The sequence below is a fragment of the Chiloscyllium plagiosum genome, unplaced genomic scaffold, assembly GCF_037043375.1.
Source record: "Chiloscyllium plagiosum isolate Xiang-an unplaced genomic scaffold, Cpla_swu_hap1 HiC_scaffold_14, whole genome shotgun sequence".
NCBI classification, from domain to species: Eukaryota; Metazoa; Chordata; class Chondrichthyes; order Orectolobiformes; family Hemiscylliidae; genus Chiloscyllium; species Chiloscyllium plagiosum.
Genome location: NW_028270152.1, coordinates 70,197,707 through 70,220,749, shown reverse-complemented (window position 1 = coordinate 70,220,749; position 23,043 = coordinate 70,197,707). Strand labels below are relative to the sequence as shown.

The following is a 23,043-nucleotide window of genomic DNA, read 5'->3' as shown; positions in this document are numbered from 1 at the left end:
TTTAGCATGGCCGATTCACCTGACCTGCACATCTTTGGACTGTGGGAGGAAACCGGAGTACCCGGAGGAAACCCACGCAGACACAGGGAAAATGTGCAAATTCCACACAGGCAGTCGCCCGAGGCTGGAATTGAACCTGGGTCCCTGGTGCTGTGAGGCAGCAGTGCTAACCACTGAGCCACCATGCCACCCCAATTAATGGAGATCTTTAAGGTTAGGAGAGGATTATAAAGATTTAAGTAATGACACTTGGCTTGCACTAGTTGACATGATGATAACAGCAGCTTGGTAAGTTGGGCTGGCTAGATCAGAAACAAGTGTAATAGTTTATACCTATAACAGTGCCTTTCCTATGGTAATGTCTCCTGATGCTTCACAGCATGTTATTAAACACATGCTAAATAAGGAGACATTAGAACAATTGACCCAAAGCTTCCGTGAAGTGATGGTCATAGAGTCATAGCACAGAAACAGGCCCTTCGGCCCAATTCGTCCATGCTGACTGGGTTTCCTAAACTGAACTAGCCCCATTTGCCTGCATTTGACTCATACCTCTCTAAACCTTTCCTATCTATGTATTTATCCAAATGACTCTTAAATGTTGTAATCATACCTGCCTCTACAACTTCCTCTGATAGTTTGATCCATATATGCACTACCCTCTGTGTGGGGAATAAAGAGAGTGAAAGGGGAGGTAAAGAGAGGATTAGGAGGGGATTACAGAATTTAGGTGTTGGATGGTTGAAGGCACAGGCAGCAAATGGTGGTTTGTCCAAAATTCCAAGATGTGCAACATGCCATTGATTTGGAACGGTGAGGGGGGGGGGGGGGGGGGAGAGAGGTGAAGGGGGGAGAGGTGAAGGCAGAGATTGTTGGGAGTTCTGAAACAAGAGTTGGTTAGAGCGAGCATGGGGAGGAGGCGGCAAGGACTTGAAAACAAGGGAGAATGGAGAGTGTTAACACTGAGATATTATCAGAACAAAGAGGGCACAAATCCCAAGAAGATTTAAAGCAGAGGGCAGCAAAACAATCCTTAAACCAAAACAGCTAGAAAAGGGGGACTTCTCGACAAAACAAGATCAGAGCAGAAGTCTGTAAAAATCTTGAAAAAAGAATTTCGAAAGCTGCTCAAAAAAATACTAGAAGGATTTGGCAGCAAGGAGAGTGGAATTAGATAAGGAGGATTGTGTGGAGAAAAGTACTGGCACAGTGTTGATATGCAAAGAAGTGTTTCAGTGCTGGAATATTCTTTGACTGAAAGGGGAGATTATCAAACCCTCAGGATTGAATTGTTATTCTGATAGAGGTTTCCAAAAGTATAAAAATGTCAAAAGTGTATGACTTTCATTAAAGTAGATTAAAAAAAATTGGACAAGGATAAAATAAAAATGATCAGAGTGTGACATTGGGAAAAGCATGTGGTGTAACACCCACACAAGCCCTGCATGAGGATCAGAGCATCAGCATTAATACAAGACATCTCTCACTAATGAGTACAAATTATCACAGAACACTGACATTGTGTTATCTTCAACCAAAGTAAACTGGTTTCCAACATTACCAAACATCCTTCGCATCTCACCTCCCCTTTCACCATACTCTGCAACTCATCATCTCATACTGCTCCTTTCGGTAGAGACAGAGACACAAGTCACATCATGGGAAACGTTGACACTCTGGAGGGCTGGCTTCCCCCCCCCCCCCCCCCATCAAAACAGAGGCATCTTAACATTTCAGGCCATCAACATCAAACACTCCCAGGACAGAGACAGCACTGGGTTAGATACAGAGTGAGGCTTCCTCTACTATTTAGATTGATAGCAATCTCTCTCTCTCTCTCTCTCTCTCTCTACACTACCCAATCAAACACCCCCAGGCTAAGGTTAGATGAGAGTAAAACATCCTCTGCATTTCAAATTTAAAGTAAAGCTCCCTCTACTCTTTTAAACTGAAAGTAAATGGAACGTAAAGCTACCTCTACACTGCTCCATCAAACACTGGCGGGATAGGGGACATCATTGGGTTTTAAATATGAGGTAAGGCTGTCCTGGACTGGTACAATATAGAAGTTAGAAACTGCTGCAAGTTGCTTCGTGCATATGGGATTAAACTGGCTTTAATTCATTCCCTCACACACTCATTGCACATAGTTTTGTCCATTCACTCTTTCGCTCTGTAATCCAGCTCTGCCAACTGCACTTTCACCATCAACGTGCTCTTCCTCTACAGGGAGCTTCACAGGAAATGGACAACCGGTTTGCCAAAACACTCTCACCCGCATAGAGAAATCTCCTACTTTCCGGGAAGTATGCAGTGATTTTACATGCTGAGAAAATGCAATGGATGACAGACTGAGAGGGAGCACTTCAAGTGCACAAACTGTGCCTCGTGTTTCAAGATCCAAGATACAAAATGACTGAAGAGTAAGAGTAAAGGTGACCCGTCAAGAGTTTGTGAGGAGGAAGAACAAGTATCCATTTACACTGGATGAGAGAAATCTGGGATGGGCTGGGTGGACAGACATCTTGAAAATTAAGGAAGAGTTTGATAGGGTCAAAAGGAGAGGAAGTATTTTAACTTGTGAGGCGTCCAAAACTAGGGATCCTAAATAAATGACCCAGTTTTTCAGAGTTTGAATAACACCGGAGCCATTTAAAAAAAGATTCAAGTCAGATTGCTAACCGCATTTCCAGCGCTCCTAGTTTTATGGGCTCCAGAATAAGGGTGCAGATATACTCCTCCCACTCTCCTTTATCGCCATCCTGTCTAGCTCCATTGTGAGACTGCCACCCCTATTAAGACCAGACCTCAGCACGGTTCCTCATGTTATTATGATTCTAGATAGGATACCCCAAATTGTTAAGCTCCAGGGTGAAGGATGAACTCCTTCTTCATTCATCTGCCCCCTGGGTTAATGTAAAAATGATCCCTTCCTTGTGGAAATCTTAAAATGAACTTATGCACTGAATAGGAACCAATTTAACTAGACTTGCTCAAGTTGACAAACTGGTTAATCAAGATCCTGTTATCCTGTTTCCTTTAACAGCTCTGCTCAGCAGCACCCAGGCTGAGAGAATACTTCTTGTCTTGATTCCTTCAGGTTGCCTTGCTGGTTAGTTGGTTGCCAGCACTCAGAGTTAAGAGACTCCTTTCACCTGCAAAGCAGAGGTGATTAGTGGGTGGCTCTTCAACTGCGACCCTAACATCATAGTAGCAATTGAAGCCAGCTGATCACCACAGTTTACTTAACACATCTGCATTCACTAGCCCTCACAGACCAAACCTGCAGTCAGTTTTCAACTCCTATTGAGGCGTGATAGATATAGGACAGTTGTCAGAGGTAGTTTCGTTACTCAGAGTAGTAGGGGCAAGGAACGCACTGCCTGCAACAGTAGTAGACTTACCAACTTTAAGAGCATTTAAATGGTCATTGGATAGGCATATGGACAAGAACAGAATAGTGTAGGTTAGATGGGCTTCAGATTGTTGCACCAACCTGTGAAATCATCGAGAGCCAAAGGACCTGAACTGAGCTGTAATGTTCTATGTTTCCTGTACACTCCTGGAAGGGAAAATCAAAACATCTACAAGAAGTAACTTTCTGCTAAGAGCAGGAAAGGCAGTCAGCCCTCTCATTATCTCATCCTGCTACATCTCCCTCTCTGCTGTTTTCTTGACATTTTACAGGTGCCACATTCAATGAATCCCCCACAGAGCTTTGCCAGTGAATTTACATCAGTGAACTGTAGCAGGTCTTCCTTCCCTTTTTTTGAAAAAAAGAGGCAATTAGAATTAGAAGTTAAAAAAAGGTTTCTGATCTGTCAGCATGACCATCTTCTTTAGATGTTGTCTGTCCAGGCCAGATTCTCCATAGCTAGTGGCCCTCGGAAGTAGTGAACCTTGTGAAAGACAAGTTCAACTACTGTTCCATGTTCCTTTCATGCCAGTTTATGACCTCCTACACTCCAACATGGCCCTGATAAGTGTTCATACCAACACAGTAGCAATACATGTCCTCCAGGCACTCTTCATGATTCTCATCTACTCTAAGCCAGATCATGCTCATTCACCCTATAGGTGCCATGTATATGAGAAAGAGTGACCGTCGTGCCTTGACATTCAATGTTATTAGCATTAGTGAACCACCCTATTAATTGACAACTTTTTTGGGGGGAGGGGTGGGGGGGGGGCACCATTGACCAGAAACTGAACTGGACCCACCATATGAGTACACTACTTAGAGAACCATGCGAAAACCTTGCAATTGTGTAAGGTAACTCACATCCTGACCCACCAAAGCCTGTCCACTATCCACAAGTCAGGAGTGTGATGGGTGCAGTTCCAACAACACAAAAAGCTCAACACCATCCAGGACAAAGCAGTCTACTTGATTGGCACCTCATCCAACAGCTTCAATATTCACTTCCTACAGTAGTGATGCACAGTGAAAAGCATTGCAGGTGACTCAGCAAGACTCTTTTGACAACATCTTCCAAATATGTGATCAATGCCACCTAAAAGGACAAGAGCAGCAGATGCATGGGAACACTACCACATGGAAGTTCCCCTCCAAGCCATCACAATCTTTGGAAACATATTGCTGTTTTGCTGGATCACCAATCCTATTATGGGTCAACCTACACCCCATGGACTGCTGCACCAACAACACAAGAAGCTAGACACCATTCAGGACAAAGCAGCTCACTTGGTTGGCACCACATCCACTGCCTTCACCAACGTTTGCGGCAGTGTATATCTACAATAGGCAGTGGTAACTTTTCAACAGCGATGGTCAAACTGGTGGCTGCGACAGTCTTGAAGGACAAGGGCAAAAAGCCACCATCTGAAAGTTCATCCCCAAACCACACACCATCCTGACTTTGGAACTATAGCCCCACCTCTTCATCGTTGCTGGTTGAATATACTGAAACACCCTTTCTAACAACACTATGTACGCATCTATGGCCCCTTTCCTACATTTTTTTTTACAACAACTTAGCTAGTGATACCCATATGGAGTGAACAAATTTTAAAAAAAGGAAATCATTTTTTAAAAAACGGTACGAGAAAGTCCCATTCTCTCTTCATCATGACTGTGTGTGCAGAGAGTTGAGAGCTTGTAATACCACATGGATGAGTTGCGTGACTCATATTAAAGCATTTAGTGGGGGAATAAAGTTAGTTAAATATTGGAGTGTAACAAGAATTGCAACAGTGATGAAGTTAGAAGAATTAGGTTGGAAGGAGACCTGTGTAGACCATAAACACAGGTGCAGGCCTGGTGGACTGACTGGCCTGCTACCAAATACTGCACATAACTACTAAAATACAACTACAATGAAATGTCACACAGCAGAGTCACAATATTCCTTAAAAGGAAAAATAAGCATTTCGATAAACTTTCCAGAGTGTGTCAGGCTGGGAACATAGGAAATAAGAGTGCAAGTAGACAATTCCGCCCTTTGAGCCCACTCACCATTTAACATGATCATGGCTGATCTTACCCAAGTTTAAACTCCACTTTCCTGTCTGCTCCCCATAGGCCTTTATTCCACTTTTCATCAGTAACATATCTTTTTTTTTCTTGAACCTATTGATTGATGTTGAGGGACAAGGGAGGAATCTGTTGAGGGAGAAGTATTTAACTGGCTGTTGAAGCATTATGTAATTCTGTATAATGATAATTTCCAACATCATAAAAAAAAACTACAAGAAACCCTCTCAAGACTTTTTTGTTAAAGACTTTATGCACAGTCCAGAGGGATAAAAAAAAATCTATTACCAGAATTTTACTTTTAGTTGAATTAGCAAAGACTTATTTTCAGCCCTTTCAAGGATTCCCTACCACCACCACCCACCTCTCCCTCCACAGGTCAATAAGTCACTCAGTTCAATGTGTTTCCAGTCTCTACCTGAAGAGGTGGATGGTACAGTGGCTAGCACTGTTGTCTCAGTGCCAGGGACCAGGGTTGGATTTCACCCTTGGGTGACTGTCTGTGTGGAGTTTGCATGTTCTCCCCATGTCTGCGAGGGTTTCCTCCGGGTGTTCCTGTTTCCTAATACAATTCAAAGGTGTGCAGTTTAAGTAGGTTGGCCATTTAATTTGCCCTTAGTACCCAGGGATGTGCAGGCTAGGTGGATCCACCATGGAAACTGTGGGTTACACTAACAGGGTAGAGAGTTTGTTCTGGGTCAGATGCTCTTTGGAAGGTCAGTGTGGACTCAAATGGCCAAGTGGCCTGCTTCCACACTGCTTGGTCTCACCTTCATGTAACGGCAGACTCTCAACAATGTGGCTGACTCTTAATTGCCTCTTGGACAATTAGAGATGGACAACAAGAGATGGATAATAAATACCAGGGATGCAATAATTCTAAGTGTTGTCGGGGCAATCTCAGCTCTTTTCACAGTCATTAAACTACAGCATAGCACACTGTCCCTAATTCAGCATTGACTTGCAGTCTCCCTCAGGCCAAATCTGATGCAGAAATAAGAGTGTCACTTTGGTGCTGTAGGGAGCAGTCTTCAACAAATGTTACTTAATTACATTCATGAGGCATAACAGAGAGCATATAACTCATGATGTACCTGCCCTGGAAGAGTTTGATGGGAACAGTGTAGAGTGAAAGAGAAATTTCACTCCAAATCCAATCTGCATCAAACCAGATTTCAGAATTGTTATTTTTAAAAAATTGTTCATGAGTTGTGGACACTGCTGGGTAGGCTGCTATTTATTGTTCATCTCTAATTGTTCACATCCAAATCATTATATAAATGACGAAAAGTAGAGGATAAATAGACAAAGTCTGGGGTGGGGGAGTCCAGAACTAGAGGGCATATGCTTAGGGTGAGAGGGGAAAGATATAAAAGAGACCCAAGGGGCAACTTTTCACGCAAAGGGTGGTACAGGTATGGAATGAGCTGCCAGAGAAAGTGGTGGAGGCTGGTACAATTGTAACATTTAAAAGGCATTTGGATGGGTATATGAATAGGAAGGGTTTGGAGGGATATGGGCCAGGTGCTGAGAGGTGGGACTAGATTGGGTTGGGATATCTGGTCGCATGGACGGGTTGGACCAAAGGGTCAGTTTCCATGCTGTACAACTCTATGACTCTAATTGCTCAGGATGCAATTCAGAGTCAGTCACGTTGTTGAGAGTCTGGCATGACATATATGCCAGAGCAAGTAAGTGTGGCAGATCGCCTTCCTTAAAAAAAAAAGTCATTAATGAACCAATTGGATTTTCAGAACAATCAGTATTTGTTATGTGGTCAACATTAGGTTAGCTTTTTTACACTAGATTTTTATTAAATTCAAAACTTTTATCTGCAAGGGATTTAAACCCTTGTCCACGGAACATCTGGTGCACTCAATGGAAATGCACCTTTACTGGATGCAGAAAACATGAAAAATTTCCACTGCCTCATTTAAAATTCCTTGACGGAATTCATCCCAAATTGGATTCCTTGCTCATGACCCAAGAGCATTTCCTTGAATCTGCACCTGCAGAAAACAAGCCTAATTTCGTACAGGATATGGGAGGTTGAAAACAGTCCACTCCATGCAGCAGTTCAAGACTGTACAAAGTACCTATCATAAAAGTCAGCAACTGAGGAACCCACTCAGGAGCCAACTCAGTGCCACCACCTTCAGAATCCAGACTCCAAGCATCTGGTCAGTTAGCTTGGAGATGACAAACAAAATACATATGCTGATATAATTGAGGGGAATGCTCTTCTGAACTATTTTTCCCATTTCCTTCCAAACAGCAATTTGACACACTCCAGCTCCCTTGCATCCTTATGTTGAAATCAATATACATTACAGCATTTCCTCCAAAATACCACTGTCTCCACATCCTCTGCATTTCCTCAATACCACACAAGCCCGAATTTCCTGATTTCCCTTGAGCTGTTCCCCACTTCCCTCCCTTACTCACTTTCCCTGACCATCTCTCCGGCTAGATCTTCACCAGCAATGTTACAGTGGCAGAGCAGAAATAATCTGTGAAAATTTGGTTCTTCCTGTACCATTCAATGGCGGATTGGAGAAGACAATCCAAGATGCAATACCACATCTCCACTGCACTATCAGAGAGGCAGTCACTTGGGCAAGTTGTTAGCCTGACACCTAAATCTATCTATCTGTTCAGAGACAACGGGCCTTGCTCCTAATACTCTGAATACTAAGTCTCCTTCAATACAAAGCCATAGAGTTTGTACAGCAAACGGACCCTTCAGTCTAACTAACTTATGCGAACCAGATATCCTAGACTAATCTAGTCCCATTTGCTGCCATTTGGCCCATATCCCTCTAAACCCTTCCTATTCAGATACCCATCCAGATGCCTTTTAAATGCTGTAATTGTACCAGCCTCCACCGCTTCCTCTGGCAACTCATTCCATACTCGTACCACCCTCTGCATGAAAAGGTTGGCCTTTAGGTTCCTTTTAAATCTTTCCCCTTTCACCTTAAACCTATGCTTTCTAGTTTTGGTCTCCCCTACCATGAGAAAAAAACCTTGGCTATTCACCCTATCCAGGCCCCGCATGATTTTATTAACCTCCATATGGTCAACCTTCAGCCTCTGATGCTCCAACCCCAGCCTATTCAGCCTTTCCCAATAGCTCAAACTCTTCAAATCCAGCAACATTCTTGCAAATCCTTTCTGCATCCTCTATTGCACTCCAAGGAATATTATTAAAGGTATTTTAAGAGAGAATCAGAGTTGCTCATTGGTACTCCTCTGCACAGAGGCAGAAAGTGTCATTTGAGCCAACAAAAGGTTTGAATAAAACAAAATGAGACTTTAGCTACAGTCAGTATTGAGGGAATGCTGAGCTGTCAGAGATAATATTTCTCAGAAGGGATATTGAAAAAGAACCAGTTTGTCCTCTGAGACCAAGTCCAAGGGCATCCTTTAGATTAAGCACAAAAGGAGTTCTCCCCATTGCCTAGTCTGATATTTATTCTTAAACCATTAGCACTGAGAATACCTGGTTATTTCTCAGTTTCTGGGACTGTGTGTGTTTTTAAAAATTATTTCATAGTATACTGGCAAGGTTAGTAAGTTGCTGCTGATCCCTTGGACTGAGTGTTCTGTGAGGGTATTTCAAGTTAATCACAGTGTTATGGGTCTTGGAGTCACATGTAGGTCAGACCAGGCAGGATGGTAGATTTCCTTCTCTAATGGATTGCAGTGAACTAAATGGAGTTTTAACAACTAATGAGTTCCATAGTCACCACTATGGAGACTGGCTTAAAACTCCATCAGCAGCCATGGTGGGTTTGAACTGGTGCCCCCAGAGAATTTGGTTGAGTTGGTCTTTCACGATGCAGTCACAACTCTACTACCTCCACCTTTAAACTGTGCAACCTGCCTGCTGCGTTTCTGGCATTATGATAGTGCCCTCATTCCAAAAGCATTTCATTAGTTGTAAAACACTTGGTGTTGCATTTGTATAACATTTTTTTAAAACAAAGTTTCTTCTTTCTTTCTTCTTGTCCTCCTTAACGTCTTGCAATTACTTCATTTTTAATTTTAATTTGGTCTTCTAAATCACCCTTCTCAGATTTGGCTGTTTTTTTTAAACTAAGGCTTTTCAGCAATGTACATAGAGTCAGAGTTATACAGCACGGAAACAGACTTTTCGGTCCAACTAGTCCATGCCAACCAGATATCCTAAATTAATTTAGCCCCATTTGCCAGCACTTGGCCCAAATCACTCTAAACCCTTCCTATTCATATACCCATCCAGATGCCTTTTAAATGATGTAATTGTACCAGCCTCCATCACTTGCTTGAGCAGCTCATTCCACACTTGCACCATCCTCTGTGTGAAAAAGTTGCCCCTTAGGTCTCTTTTATATCTTCCCCTCTCAACTTAAACCGATCCCCTCTAGCTTTGGACTTCTTATCTCTGGGGAAAACATCTTGACTATGCCCATCATGATGTTATAATTCTCTACAAGGTCACCCCTCACCCTCCAATGCTCCAGGGAAAATAGCCCCAGCCTATTCAGCCTCTCCCGATAGTTTCACAACATCTTTCCTATAGCAGGGAGCCAAGAATTGAACACAGTATTCAAAAAAGTGGCCTAACTAATGTCCTCTACAACTGTAATATGACCTCCTAACTCCTATACTCAATGCACTGACAAATAAAGGCAAACAGACAAACACCACCTTCACTATCCTGTCTATCTGCAACTCCACTTTCAAGCAACTATGAATCTGTACTACAGGTTCATTCCCCAGGACATTACCATGAAGCGTATAAGGAGAAAGTGAGGACTGCAGATGCTGGAGATCAGAGTCGAAAGTGCAGTGCTGGAAAAGCACAGGTCAGGCAGCATCTGAAGAGCTGGAAAATCAACATTTGAGGCATTCCTGATGATGAAGGGCGTATGCCAGAAATGTCAATTCCCCAGCTCCTCGGATGCTGCCTGACTTGCTGTGCTTTTCTAGCACCACACTCATTAAGTGTATAAGTCCTGCCCTGATTTGCCTTTCCGAAATGCAGCATCTTACACACTGAAGCATGGTCTTTCATTTTAAGTTTCTCAGAGGAGGAAGGGATATTTTAATACTGACTTTATTGGAGGAGAGAGAAAGAGAAAACACATGTTCTTGATGGAATTTTGTTTTAAATATCATCTAAAATCAACCTGTTCAGAGATGTTATTACACACCTCTTGAGTGGGTAGGACTTGAATCCAGGCATTCTGCCTCAGGTGCAACACAAAGACTCCATCTCAAATGGCAGAGAGAGCCAAATGACTCTTATTCACTCCCATTTCTTATGCCCTTAAGAGATGATTTGGACACTGTTTAGGGAGCTTACTGCATACAAATTGTCTGCTGTATTTCCCACACTACAACAGTGAGCATGCTTCAGCCATATTTGAGGGGTTGTAAAGTGCTTTTCCACACCCTGAGGTTGCGAAAGATGCTGTACACTTCAGAGGTACAAGTTGGGTTTCTCTCTGTCACTCTTTATGGCAGACTCTCATGACAATAAGCTTCCACAGGTACTGTTGCACTAAGAGCCCTGCTTAGGTAATATAAAATGAGGTAATTGCAAGAGGTTAAGGAGGACAAGAAGAATGAAAGAAGAAAGTTTGTTTTAAAAAAAAGTGTTATTAAAATGCAACACCAAGTGTTTTACAACTAATGAAATGCTTTTGGAATGAGGGCACTATCATAATGCCAGAAACACAGCAGGCAAGTTGCACAGTTTAAAGGTGGAGGTAGTAGAGTTGTGACTGCATAGCGATACACCAACTCAACCAAATGCCCTGGGGGCACCAGTTCAAACCCACAATGGCTGCTGATGGAGTTTTAAGCCAGTCTCCATAGCGGTGACTATGGAACTCATTAGTTGTTAAAACTCCATCTGGTTCACTACAATCCATTAGGGAAAGATTGTAGGCATCACAGTAAACCACAAACCTTTAATGGTGTAGCATATACTGCAAATACTATGGAATACTTTCTAGAGTCATCATAAAAAGCCATACTGTAGTTCAGGCTAAACTATGAAATCAGAAATTTTTTTTTGTCTATCACAAATTTGATCTTGTTGCGCTTGCCCAATTATAACAGTTGATTAGATTAGATTAGATACCCTACAGTATGGAAACAAGCCCTTCAGCCTAACAAGTCCACACTGACCCACTGAAGAGCAACCCACCCAGACCCATTCCCCTACCCTATATTTACCCTTAACTAATGCACCTAATGCTATGGGCAATTAAGCATGGTCAATTCACCTGACCTGCACATCTTTGGATTGTGGGAGGAAATCGGAGCACTAGAGGAAATCCACGCAGACACAGGGAGAATGTGCAAACTCCACACAGTCAGTTACCTGAGGTAGGAATCGAACCTGGATCACTGGTGCTGTGAGGCAGCAGTGCTATCCACTGAGCCACCGTGCCATCCATTGAGTAATGCATCTTTAACTTTCACCAGGACATTAAACGGTTTATTGACATAAACTGATTAAATTACACATTAAACTGACTTTTGGAGGAACAAGACTGATTTTGCAGCTTACTTAGGTTTCATTTTTGCCACTGTAGTTTCCAAGTGAACTGCTCCAACTGAGATATACAATTAGTGGTGAGGCTTCATAGTTATTCCCAAGGTATGGTTAGCTTTTAGCCATGAAAACAGCCAAAATTCAGAATAAGAACAGGACAGTATTGAGCATCAGCAATGTCAAATGCTAATACAAAGAGCAATTGCTCACTATTGAAATGGGGTGCCTCAGTTTGTGATTACTTGCCATAGCCAACAATCTGGCTTGCTTTCCCATAGTTGGTTGGCCTTATTCACAGCTCATGTTTAGCTTGAACCAGTTCATTCACAAAAAAAAACCTAACAGCTGATAAATTAGAAAGAAAAATTGGGGATTTTTAGCAATGTGAATGTTTAACTTGAAGAGTGAACTGTATAATGCCACCCTACATGTAGTAGTATTCACTGTTTATTGAGGAGTGCATAGAATGAAATAGAATGCACAACAGGGAAAGGCCATTCAGCCCAACAGTCCATACCATGGTCTCTGAACAATGCAATCTTATCCTGGTTTCTCTTTCGTGTTTATCCAACTTTTCCCCTACTCCATCCACAACATTCACTTCAACTACTCATTCCAGCACTGGAGCACTACACTCTAGCAACTGACTTCTCCATTTGTTTTAATCAGTGACTGTCTTATATTTACAATCTCGTTTGATTTTCACGAGTGGAAACGTCTTCTGTGCTTATCCTCTCAGACTATCTTGCAACTGTAAAAGGTATATAATCAAGTAATGCACTAGTCTTCTCTTCCGCAGAGAAGAGAATCCAAGTGTGGTCAATCGTTCTTGACCTCAGTCTTGACATCATCTTTCTATATTTATCTGCATTTTCCAATGCCTCTATATTCATCACATTGTAAGGATCAGACCACAGTCTAACCAACACTCTGGACAAGTGCAAACATAAAATTGAAAAGCAGAGACTATTTCTTCTGAAGTGAATCCCAACGTGTTTGTTTTTGAAACTGCGTGAGTGCTGTCATTCAACTACAATTCCCATCACCAATCCTTGGAATACCACCACTCATCTTTTGTCAATCTCAGTAACCTACCTTAACCTCTAATCTCCTTTTAGTGCATGATCATCAGCTTGCTATCCATTCTGCTACTCATCCAGACACAGTATACGCAATTTCCCTACTATTCAGTAGCTTGTACAAGGGAGCTTGGGAATCAAAATATATTACATCTACAACATTACCTGAGTCTACTCTTACCGAATTCTTTCGAGCAGTAACTGAAAAGGTAAAAGATTTCTCAAGCATCGAAATGTTCTTTTCAGATCTGTGCCAATAACTCATGATTTGGTAGATAGTCGTCTAGGAATCAAAGCATGTAATAGAGTGAAGATTCCATTATCCTTCCTATCATCATATTAATCTCACTGATCTATAGCTCTTTAGAGTTACTATCTATGTATGCCGTCTTTTGAAGTGAAAATTTATATTTTGTGCAAATGTATCTCTTATTTCTCATATAACTTAATAAATGGATGCTATCCATGGAATCTTAGGATTTTATCCTCTAAATTTGTCAATTATCTCCTTTTTTGCTATCTTGTGTATTTATAGTTTTGGACCCCTTTTAACAATGTGTTTCTTTATATAAAACTATTTCTAGCATAGTGCCCCAGGGCACTTCACAGAAACATTATTAAACAAAATATGACACTGAGGAGATATTAGGGAAGAGAGCAAAAAGCTTGAAGAAAGAGATAGATTTTAAAAGGAAGAAATGGATGGAGAAGTGAAGATATTTAGGGAGGTAAGTCCAGAGTTAAGGCCCCAGGAAACGAAGGGAAGAATGGTTGAGTCACTGAAGTTAGGGAAGATCAAGGGGGCTTGGATTAAAGCAATGCAAATACACTGGAGGATATTACAGCAATAGGAAGGTGAGGCCATAAAGAAATTTAATGAGAAGTTTGAATATTTTTGTAAAAATTGAAGTGCTAATTAACCAGAAACCAAGATAGATCAGTGAGCATAGGGGTGACGATGGGTAAAGAGGATTTGACACAAGGTAGGATAGGAGCAGAGATTTGGGTGGGTCTCGAGTTTAAAGAGTGTAGGATATGAGGAGTAGGTCAGGACGAAGTTAAATATAGTGAAGTTGAAAGAAAGGAAGGGATGATGTCTTTAGTAACATGTGAACTGAGGTGAGATGGAGTCAGGCAAAGTAACAGAGGTTGAATAAAGTGGTAATAATGATGGGGCCAAATGACACCATTAAAAAAAAAGTTCCTCAATCATTAAATATATAAAAAACCAACAGCTCTATTCCACTAGTGATATTGAATTGGGTTACAATGGGAAAGACATAGTTCCTGGATGTTGATGATAGATAACTGGGCCCTATGATCCTCGCCAGCAGAGGGTTCTGTCCATCATTGAGCGTTAACCAATTGCATTGGAAGGGTGAATGAGGTTGGGTAAGACTTCCTGGAGAAAGTGAGGACTGCAGATGCTGGAGATCAGAGCTGAAAATGTGTTGCTAGAAAAGCGCAGCAGGTCAGGCAGCATCCAAGGAACAGGAGAATCGATGTTTCGGGCATAAGCCCTTCTTCAGGAATGAGGAAAGTGTGTCCAGCAGGCTAAGATAAAAGGTAGGGAGGAGGGACTTGGGGGAGGGGCGTCGGAAATGTGATAGGTGGAGGGAGGTCAAGGTGAGGGTGATAGGCCGGAGTGGGGTGGGGGCGGAGAGGTCAGGAAGAAGATTGCAGGTTAGGAAGGCGGTGCTGAGTTCGAGGGATTTGACTGAGACAAGGTGGGGGGAGGGGAAATGAGGAAACTGGAGAAATCTGAGTTCATCCCTTGTGGTTGGAGGGTTCCCAGGCAGAAGATGAGGCGCTCTTCCTCCAACCGTCGTGTTGCCATGGTCTGGCGATGGAGTCGTCCAAGGACCTGCATGTCCTTGGTGGAGTGGGAGGGGGAGTTAAAGTGTTGGGCTACGGGGTGGTTGGGTTGGTTGGTCCGGGTGTCCCAGAGGTGTTCTCTGAAACGTTCCGAAAGTAGGCGGCCTGTCTCCCCAATATAAAGGAGGCCACATCAGGTGCAGCGGATGCAATAGATGATGTGTGTGGAGGTGCAGGTGAATTTGTGGCGGATATGGAAGTGTCCCTTGGGGCCTTGGAGGGAAGTAAGGGGGTAGGTGTGGGCGCAAGTTTTGCATTTCTTGCGGTTGCAGGGGAAGGTGCCGGGAGTGGAGGTTGGGTTGGTGGGGGGTGTGGACCTGACGAGGGAGTCACGAAGGGAGTGGTCTTTTCGGAACGCTGATAGGGGAGGGGAGGGAAATATATCCCTGGTGGTGGGGTCCGTTTGGAGGTGGCGGAAATGACAGATGATACGTTGTACATGGAGGTTGGTGGGGTGGTAGGTGAGGACCAGTGGGGTTCTGTCCTGGTGGTGGTTGGAGGGGCGGGGCTCAAGGGCGGAGGAGCGGGAAGTGGAGGAGATGCGGAGGAGGGCATCGTCGGCCACGTCTGGCGGGAAATTGCGGTCCTTGAAGAAGGAGGCCATCTGGGTTGTACGGTTTTGGAACTGGTCCTCCTGGGAGCAGATGCGGCAGAGATGAAGGAATTGGGAATATGGGATGGCGTTTTTACAGGGGGCAGGGTGGGAGGAGGTGTAGTTTAGGTAGCTGTGGGAGTCGGTCGGTTTATAGTAAATGTCCGTGTCGATTCGGTCACCCGAGATAGAAATGGAAAGGTCTAGGAAGGGGAGGGAGGAGTCTGAGACGGTCCAGGTGAATTTGAGGTCGGGGTGGAAGGTGTTGGTAAAGTGGATGAACTGTTCAACCTCCTCGTGGGAGCATGAAGCAGCGCCGATACAGTCATCGATGTAGCGGAGGAAAAGGTGGGGGGTGGGGCCAGTGTAGTTGCGGAAGATGGATTGTTCCACATATCCTACGAAGAGGCAGGCATAGCTGGGGCCCATGCGGGTGCCCATGGCTACTCTTTTGGTTTGGAGGAAGTGGGAGGATTGGAAAGAGAAGTTGTTCAGGGTGAGGACCAGTTCAGTCAGTCGAAGGAGGGTGTCAGTGGAAGGGTACTGGTTGGTACGGCGGGAAAGGAAGAAGCGGAGGGCTTTAAGTCCTTCGTGATGGGGGATGGAGGTGTACAGGGACTGGATGTCCATGGTGAAGATAAGGCGTTGGGGACCGGGGAAGCGAAAATCATGGAGGAGGTGGAGAGCGTGAGTGGTGTCCCGAACGAAGGTGGGGAGTTCTTGGACTAAGGGGGACAGGACCGTGTCGAGGTATGCAGAGATGAGTTCGGTGGGGCAGGAGCAGGCTGAGACAATGGGTCGGCCGGGGCAGTCAGGTTTGTGGATTTTGGGCAGGAGGTAGAAGCGGGCGATGCGGGGTTGTGGGACTATGAGGTTGGAGGCGGTGGATGGGAGATCCCCCGTGGTGATGAGGTTCTGGATGGTCTGGGAGATGATGGTTTGGTGGTGGGAGGTGGGGTCATGGTCAAGGGGGCAGCCGGAGATGTCCGTGAGCTGACATTTAGCCTCAGCGGTGTAAAGGTCAGTGCGCCAAACTACTACCGCGTCTTCCTTGTCTGCAGGTTTGATAGTGAGGTTGGGGTTGGAACGGAGGGAGTGCTGCATGTTCAGAGGGTGAGAGGTTGGAGTGGGTGAGAGGGGTGGAGAGGTTGAGGCGGTTAATGTCGCGGCAGCAGTTGGCTATGAAGAGATCGAGGGCGGGTAAGAGGCCAGCACGGGGTGTCCAGGTAGATGGGGTGTGTTGGAGGCGGGAGAAGGGGTCGTCAGAGGGTGGGCGAGAATCTTGGTTGAAGAAGTAGGCGCGAAGGCGAAGGAAGAATTGTTCGATGTCTTGCCGCGTGTTGAACTCGTTAATCCGAGAGCGTAGGGGGATGAAGGTGTGACCTCTGCTGAGGACTGATCTTTCATCCTCAGAGAGGGGTAGTTCTGGAGGGATGGTGAAAACACGGCAGAGCTGGGAGCTAGGACCTGGTGAGGGGCTGGAGCTGGGAGTGGGGGTGGGGGTTGGGCGTGGGGGCGGGGACGGAGACGGAGATCGGCGTGGGGGTCCAATGGTCAGCGGTTTGTGCTGAAATGAGAGAAAACAAGGACCCTCTTGTGGTGCAAAGATAGTGTCCCTACCCTGGAACAGGAGGCCCTGCTCCAAGCCCCACCTTGAAATGTGTAATAACATCTCTGAACAAGTTGATTAGAAAAACTGATTAAAATAAGCAGATTTAGGACCCTCTTGGGGCACAGTGTCTCTACTCCTGGGCTAGGAGCCCTGGGTTCAAGTCCCACCTGCTTCAGAGGTGAGGTAAGAACATCTCTGAATGGGTTGGTTAGAAAGATAGGCTAAATTAAAAAAAAAGTATCAGGGTGGTGCTCATCTGTGGTGCCCACCAGCACTGGTAACAATCATGGTCCTCGTGCAAAGATGACTGACTTGAATGGTTCAGATAGTAAAGACAGAACCCCAGCTAGTCTTGGTAGTGGCAGAGAGAGAGATAAGAAATGAGCCAGAGTAAATGCAAAACACAATGGTGTAGTGTCACACCGAGCCATTCCCAAAAGTTCCAAAGTTTCAACAACAACCAATCCAGTCAGGACCAAGCCTGCAGAGATCGGGGGCCAGAAAACTAACAGCAGCCTTAGCAACGCAAACCCAGTACCGCCAGTCACTGTGGGTGCCCCAGCCAGGACTCCATGCTGGGTCTGACATTGGCCCAGCCAGCCTCTCCATCCTTTTCCCGTTTCCTGGAAAGTCTGTGAGCTCCAGGTGCAGGAGAGGGGGTGGGGTGAAGAGAGAGAAGAGAGAGCGACCCTTCCTTTTCCTCTCAGGGTCCTGCCATACTAACTGGAATTGTAAATACCAACTCCTATCAAGCAACCTCCACCTTATTCCAAACACAATAAAAACATTAAATCTGCTGGGTTAAAAACCTTCACTACAGAGACCAGCAGACAGAACCAACACAAGTTACTTTGAAACCACCGAGTGCTGAGCTGGCAGTTAAACCCCATTGACAGGGGTTAATATACATTACAGTTTGGAAGGGATTAATACACCCCTCAAACCCACTTCAAAACATCATTTTACTTCATGCTAAAAAAGGAGACAAATGCAGTCGGGTGAACGAAGGGAGGTGACTAAGGCAGAAACAAGAGGTTAATGACCCACACACGGTATTAACCCAGAGGCATAGCTGTCTTCCCTTCTCTTCCATCCCAAGTAAAACAGAAAGATGAGCAGGCGAAGGGAAATAAACCATAAGAAATCTCCAGCGATATTAACCCAGAGTCAACCCCAAAACAATGAAAGGGACCCAGATAATTCGACCAACGCTTGGAGTTGGGAACCTGTCAGTCCCTCTCCTACCCGGGGGTGGGGGGGGATGAAATTTGAAAGTGAAGGGGGTGGGGAGAGAAGAGGGGATGTGGGCAACAACACTGGCTACAGTTGGGATGGAGGGACAGGCTTTTACCAATCTCCCCACCTCACCCCTTAATAACTCAACCCATTCTGTTTAATATATAGTTTTATAAAGAGGGTGGGGGTATCTCTCACTGATGTTGAAAAGCAAGAGAGAGAGAGAGAGAGAGAGTCCCTTTTGGCTGAACGAGCTAATTTGTCAATAAAATAAAGGGAAGGGGGAAGGAGGCTCCAACACGGGGAGTGGGTCAGGTGGAGCACTGAGCAAAGCGTCCCGGCTCTGAACAGGATCGCGGGTGTGATCATCAGCACAATCTACCGAGGCTGCCCGAGCCACCGCTTCCAGCTCTCCACCACACTGCAATGCAGTTCTGAAACTCTACCCTCCCCCCTCACCCTCCTTCCCTTATTTTTTTTTCCAAAAAAAAAGGAAAATACCCCAAACCCACATTCAACTATTCCGGCAGCTCCAGAATGCCCATTTAACCAGGAGGACACCTTACCTCCATGTGGGCTATGTAATAACCCATATTATACACCCGGAGAGGAGGGGTCCCAACCCCATTACACGGTGCAAAAAAAAATAAACAGAGAAAAAGGAAAGGAAAGGGAAGGGAAGGGAAGGGAAGGGAAGGGGGGGAACCGACCTTTGACCTGGGTCTCGTATTCCGTGGTGATTTCTTTGTCCTTTTTGAATTTTGCTTGAGATGACATCCTGTCCTTCGGCTCCAGGTCGCAGCACTAGCCCCGCTCGTCAGTCCCGGAGGCTGCTAACTCTCCCCTCACTCGCTCGGTTACAGCTTTCGGGAGGTGTGTGTGTGTGTGTGAGAGAGAGAGAGGGGGAGATATCCGGGAATCTCTCCAAGTCACACTCTGTGTCAGGTTCACGCTTTGAAATCGCTTGAAAAAAAAATTTTTTTATAAGAATCCACCACGTCCTTCTGCTTGCCTGTCTCTGGAGGGGTGGGAATAGAGAGCAGAGGCAGAAACAAACACTACCCAACGCTGCTCCTTTCCTGAATCGCTCAGCTTATTTACTCAGTTCCATTGTGACTCCTCTTTTTAAAAGCTTCCCGATATAGTTGTAAAAGCGAAGGTTTCAGCCCAGAAAACGCAGGCAGCGACTCCAAGCCTGTGGCGTGCTGTTGGGGGAGTGAGAGGAAAGTAGGGAGGGGGGGGGATGAAGAGATGGTGTTGGGATTGGGAGCGCTTCCTCACTGACTAGCCTTGTGTCCGGCTCCCCTGCAATCTCTCATCCTGCTCCAGCTTCCCAAGGTCCCTCGCTGCAAGTCAATCTGTAGCAGAGAAGCGAACTGCATTTGAGGAAAGGAGGGCGAGAAGGGGGAAAAAAAATGTCTGAATCCGGACTGTTTCCCTTGACTGCAGGCACAGTCACGTCAAGCGCTCCTCCCATCCACTCCAAGTGAAAGTCAGAGGGAGGGGACTTATCGTATCCTACAGGACACTCTCTGAATTGCATAGGGTTATTGTATCTTTATGTAACAATGTGATTGGGGTTACTGTATCTTTATGTCACAGTGTGATTGGGGTTATTGTATCTTTATGTAACAATGTGACTGGGGTTAGTGTATATGTCATAATGTGATTGGTTTTCATGTATCTTTTTGTAACAATGTGACTGGGGTTAGTGTATCTTTATGCCACAGTGTGATTGGGGTTATTGTATCTTTTTGTAACAATGTAACTGGGGTTAGTGTACCTTTATGTCACAATGTCTTTAGGGTTATTGTCTCTTTGTGTAACAATGTAACTGGGGGTTAGTGTATCTTTGTGTAACAATACGTCTGGGGTTATTGTATCTTCATGTCACAATGTGATTGGGGGTTAATGTGTCTTTTTGTAACAATGTGACTGGGGTTAGTGTATCTTTATGTCGCAGTGTGACTGGGAGTAAGGGTATCTTTATGTCCGAATGTGACTGGGGGTAGGGGTATCTTTATGTCAGAATGTGGCTCGTATCCTCCCCATCCAATGGCTGTGCCGAATTTTGCTCATTCAGTGCAATAGTCCTGTTCATTCTTTCCTGGTTGCCTTGGTCTTGCGCCTATTCTTGATTTGGTTGTTTGGATGGGGGAGCAGGGCGTTCGCTGACTCTGCTCCAAGTTAAGCCCTGCACTGACCTTCTGTGACATCCATAGTTCCCCAGGTGAAGGAACCTTGAGTCTGTGTTCACTGAGACACACTCAAGTTTAGGGCTGGGTAGGATGGTCAGCCTCCCCCCACACAATCTACTAATCGGCAGGCACCCAATGGTAGTCTGAGATTTGCTGTGATAAAACTAATCACGTATCAAACAGGTTCATTGCAAGACACAGTGTTGCACTCTTGGTCCCTATGCCTTGATAAATCTTCTTGATCCCCTTCCCTTCTCAATCAACTGCTCATGACCCATGGCCCTTACCACCCTCCATTCTGAGGTGCCTCTCTATTCTTTCTCCATTTCCCTGCACACCTGTTATACCTTCTCACTCCTTTACCTCCCATTTTCCCCCTTTCTCTGGCCCATCTACTAGCTTTTTAAAATTCATTCAAGGGACATGGGCATCGCTGGCTGGGCCAGCCTTTATTGCCCATCCCTAGTTACTCTTGAAAGGGTGATAGTGAGCTAACTTCTTGAATTGCTGCAGTCCATGTGCTGTAGCTAGACCCACAATGCCCCTAGGGAGGGAATTGCAGCATTTTGACCCAGTGAGTGAACAGTGATGTATTGCCAAGTGAGGATGATGAGTGGTTTCGAGGGGAACTTGTAGTTGATGGTGTTCCCAGGTGTCTGCCATCTTTGTCATTCTAGATAGTAGTGGTTTGGAAGATGCTGTCTAAGGATCTTTGACGAAATTCCACAGTGCATCTTGTAGATAGTACACACTGCTGCTACTGAGTATCAGTGGTGGAGTGAATGGATGCTGGTGGGTGTAGTGCCAATCAAGCAGGCACTTCCTGCACTGCTGCCCTTGAACCCCACCCCTCTAACCACAACAAGGACAGAACCCCGCTGGTGCACAACTTGCACCCCACCAACCTCTGGATACATCACATTATCCTACACCATTTCCACCACCTACAAACAGACCCCACCACCAGATCCCTCCCCACCCCGATCTGCATTCCATAAAGTCCATGTCCTCCATGACTCCCTTGTTAGGTCCATGTCCCTCACCAACCCACCCTCCCCTCCTGGCACCTTCCCCTGCCATCACAAGAATTGCAAAACCTGCACCCAGACCTCCCCCCTCACCTCCATCAAACACCCCAAAGGAGGCTTCTGCATCCATTAGAGATTACCTGCACTTCCACACAGGTTATTTATTGTATCCATTGCTCCCGATGTGGTCTCCTCTACACTGGGGAGACAAGATGTCTACTTGCTGAACGCTTCAGAGAACATCTCCAGGACACGTGCACTAAACGATCCCACTGCCCCGTGGTCGAACACTTTAACTCCCACTCCCACTCCACCGAGGACATGCAGATCCTGGGCCTCCTCCACTGCCAAACCCTTACCACCGATGCCTGGAGGAGGAATGCCTCATGTTCCGCCTTGGGACTCTCCAACCACGCGGGATCAATGTGGATTTCACCAGTTTCCTCATTTCCCCTCCCCCACCTTATCCCAGATTCAACTTTCCAATTCGGCACCACCCTCTTGAATTGTCCTACCTGTGCACCTTCCTTCCTACCTATCTGCTCCACCCTCTTCTCCAACCTATCCCCTTCACCCCAAATGTCATCTACCTATCGCATTCTCAGTTACCTTTCCCCCAGCCCCACCCCACCTCCCATTTATCTCTCAGCTCCCTTGGGCCACCCCCTCATTCTTAATGAAGTGCTTATGCTCAAAAAGTCATTTCTCCTGCTCCTCGGAGGCTGCCTGACTGGCTGTGCTTTTCAAGCACCACTCTTCAACTCTGATCTCCAGCATCTGCAGTCCTCACTTTCTCCCTTGTCCTGAATGGTGTCAAGCTTTGAGTGTTGTTGGAGCTGCACTCATCCAAGCAAGTTGGGAGTATTCCATCACACTCCTGACTTGTGCCTTGTAGATGGTGGACAGGCTTTGAGGAGTCAGGAGATGATTTACTCATTGTAGGATTCCTAGCCTCTGACCTGCTCTTGTAGCCACTGTGTTTATGTGGTGAATCCTGTTGTGTTTTTTTGTCAATGATAACCCCCAGGATGTTAAGAGTGGGGGATTCAGTGATGGTAATGGCACTGAATATCAAGGGAAAGGGGTTAGATTCTTTCTTGTTGGAGATAGTCATTGCATGGCATTTGTGTGGTATTAATGTTACGTTTCACTTAGCAATCCAAAACTGGAAACCAGGTTTGGCTGAATTGGGTGTGGGCTACCTGCCTAGCCCACACCTACCTACTATTCTCCTCACTCCATTATCTCCATTCTATCTCTTTACACCTACCCATCAGCTACTCTTCATCATCTCTTTATTCCCCATTTGACTGCCTTCAACCCCCAACAAATACCTGGTATATCTTCTATCCCTTTATCTCCCATTTTACTCTCTGCAC

The 23,043-nt window shown here is 45.2% G+C and overlaps 1 protein-coding gene across 1 annotated transcript in view; it reads right to left on the bottom strand.

Moving 5' to 3' along the window:
• Nucleotides 1-19,892, bottom strand: part of LOC122559273 (SLIT-ROBO Rho GTPase-activating protein 3) — a 156,723-nt gene extending 136,831 nt beyond the window's left edge. Inside the window, exon 1 of the mRNA XM_087993995.1 lies at nt 19,149-19,892. Coding sequence (XP_087850121.1) covers nt 19,149-19,215 — 67 coding nt within the window. The 5' untranslated portion in view covers nt 19,216-19,892. The remainder of the gene's footprint in view (nt 1-19,148) is intronic.
• Nucleotides 19,893-23,043: the final 3,151 nt, after the last annotated feature.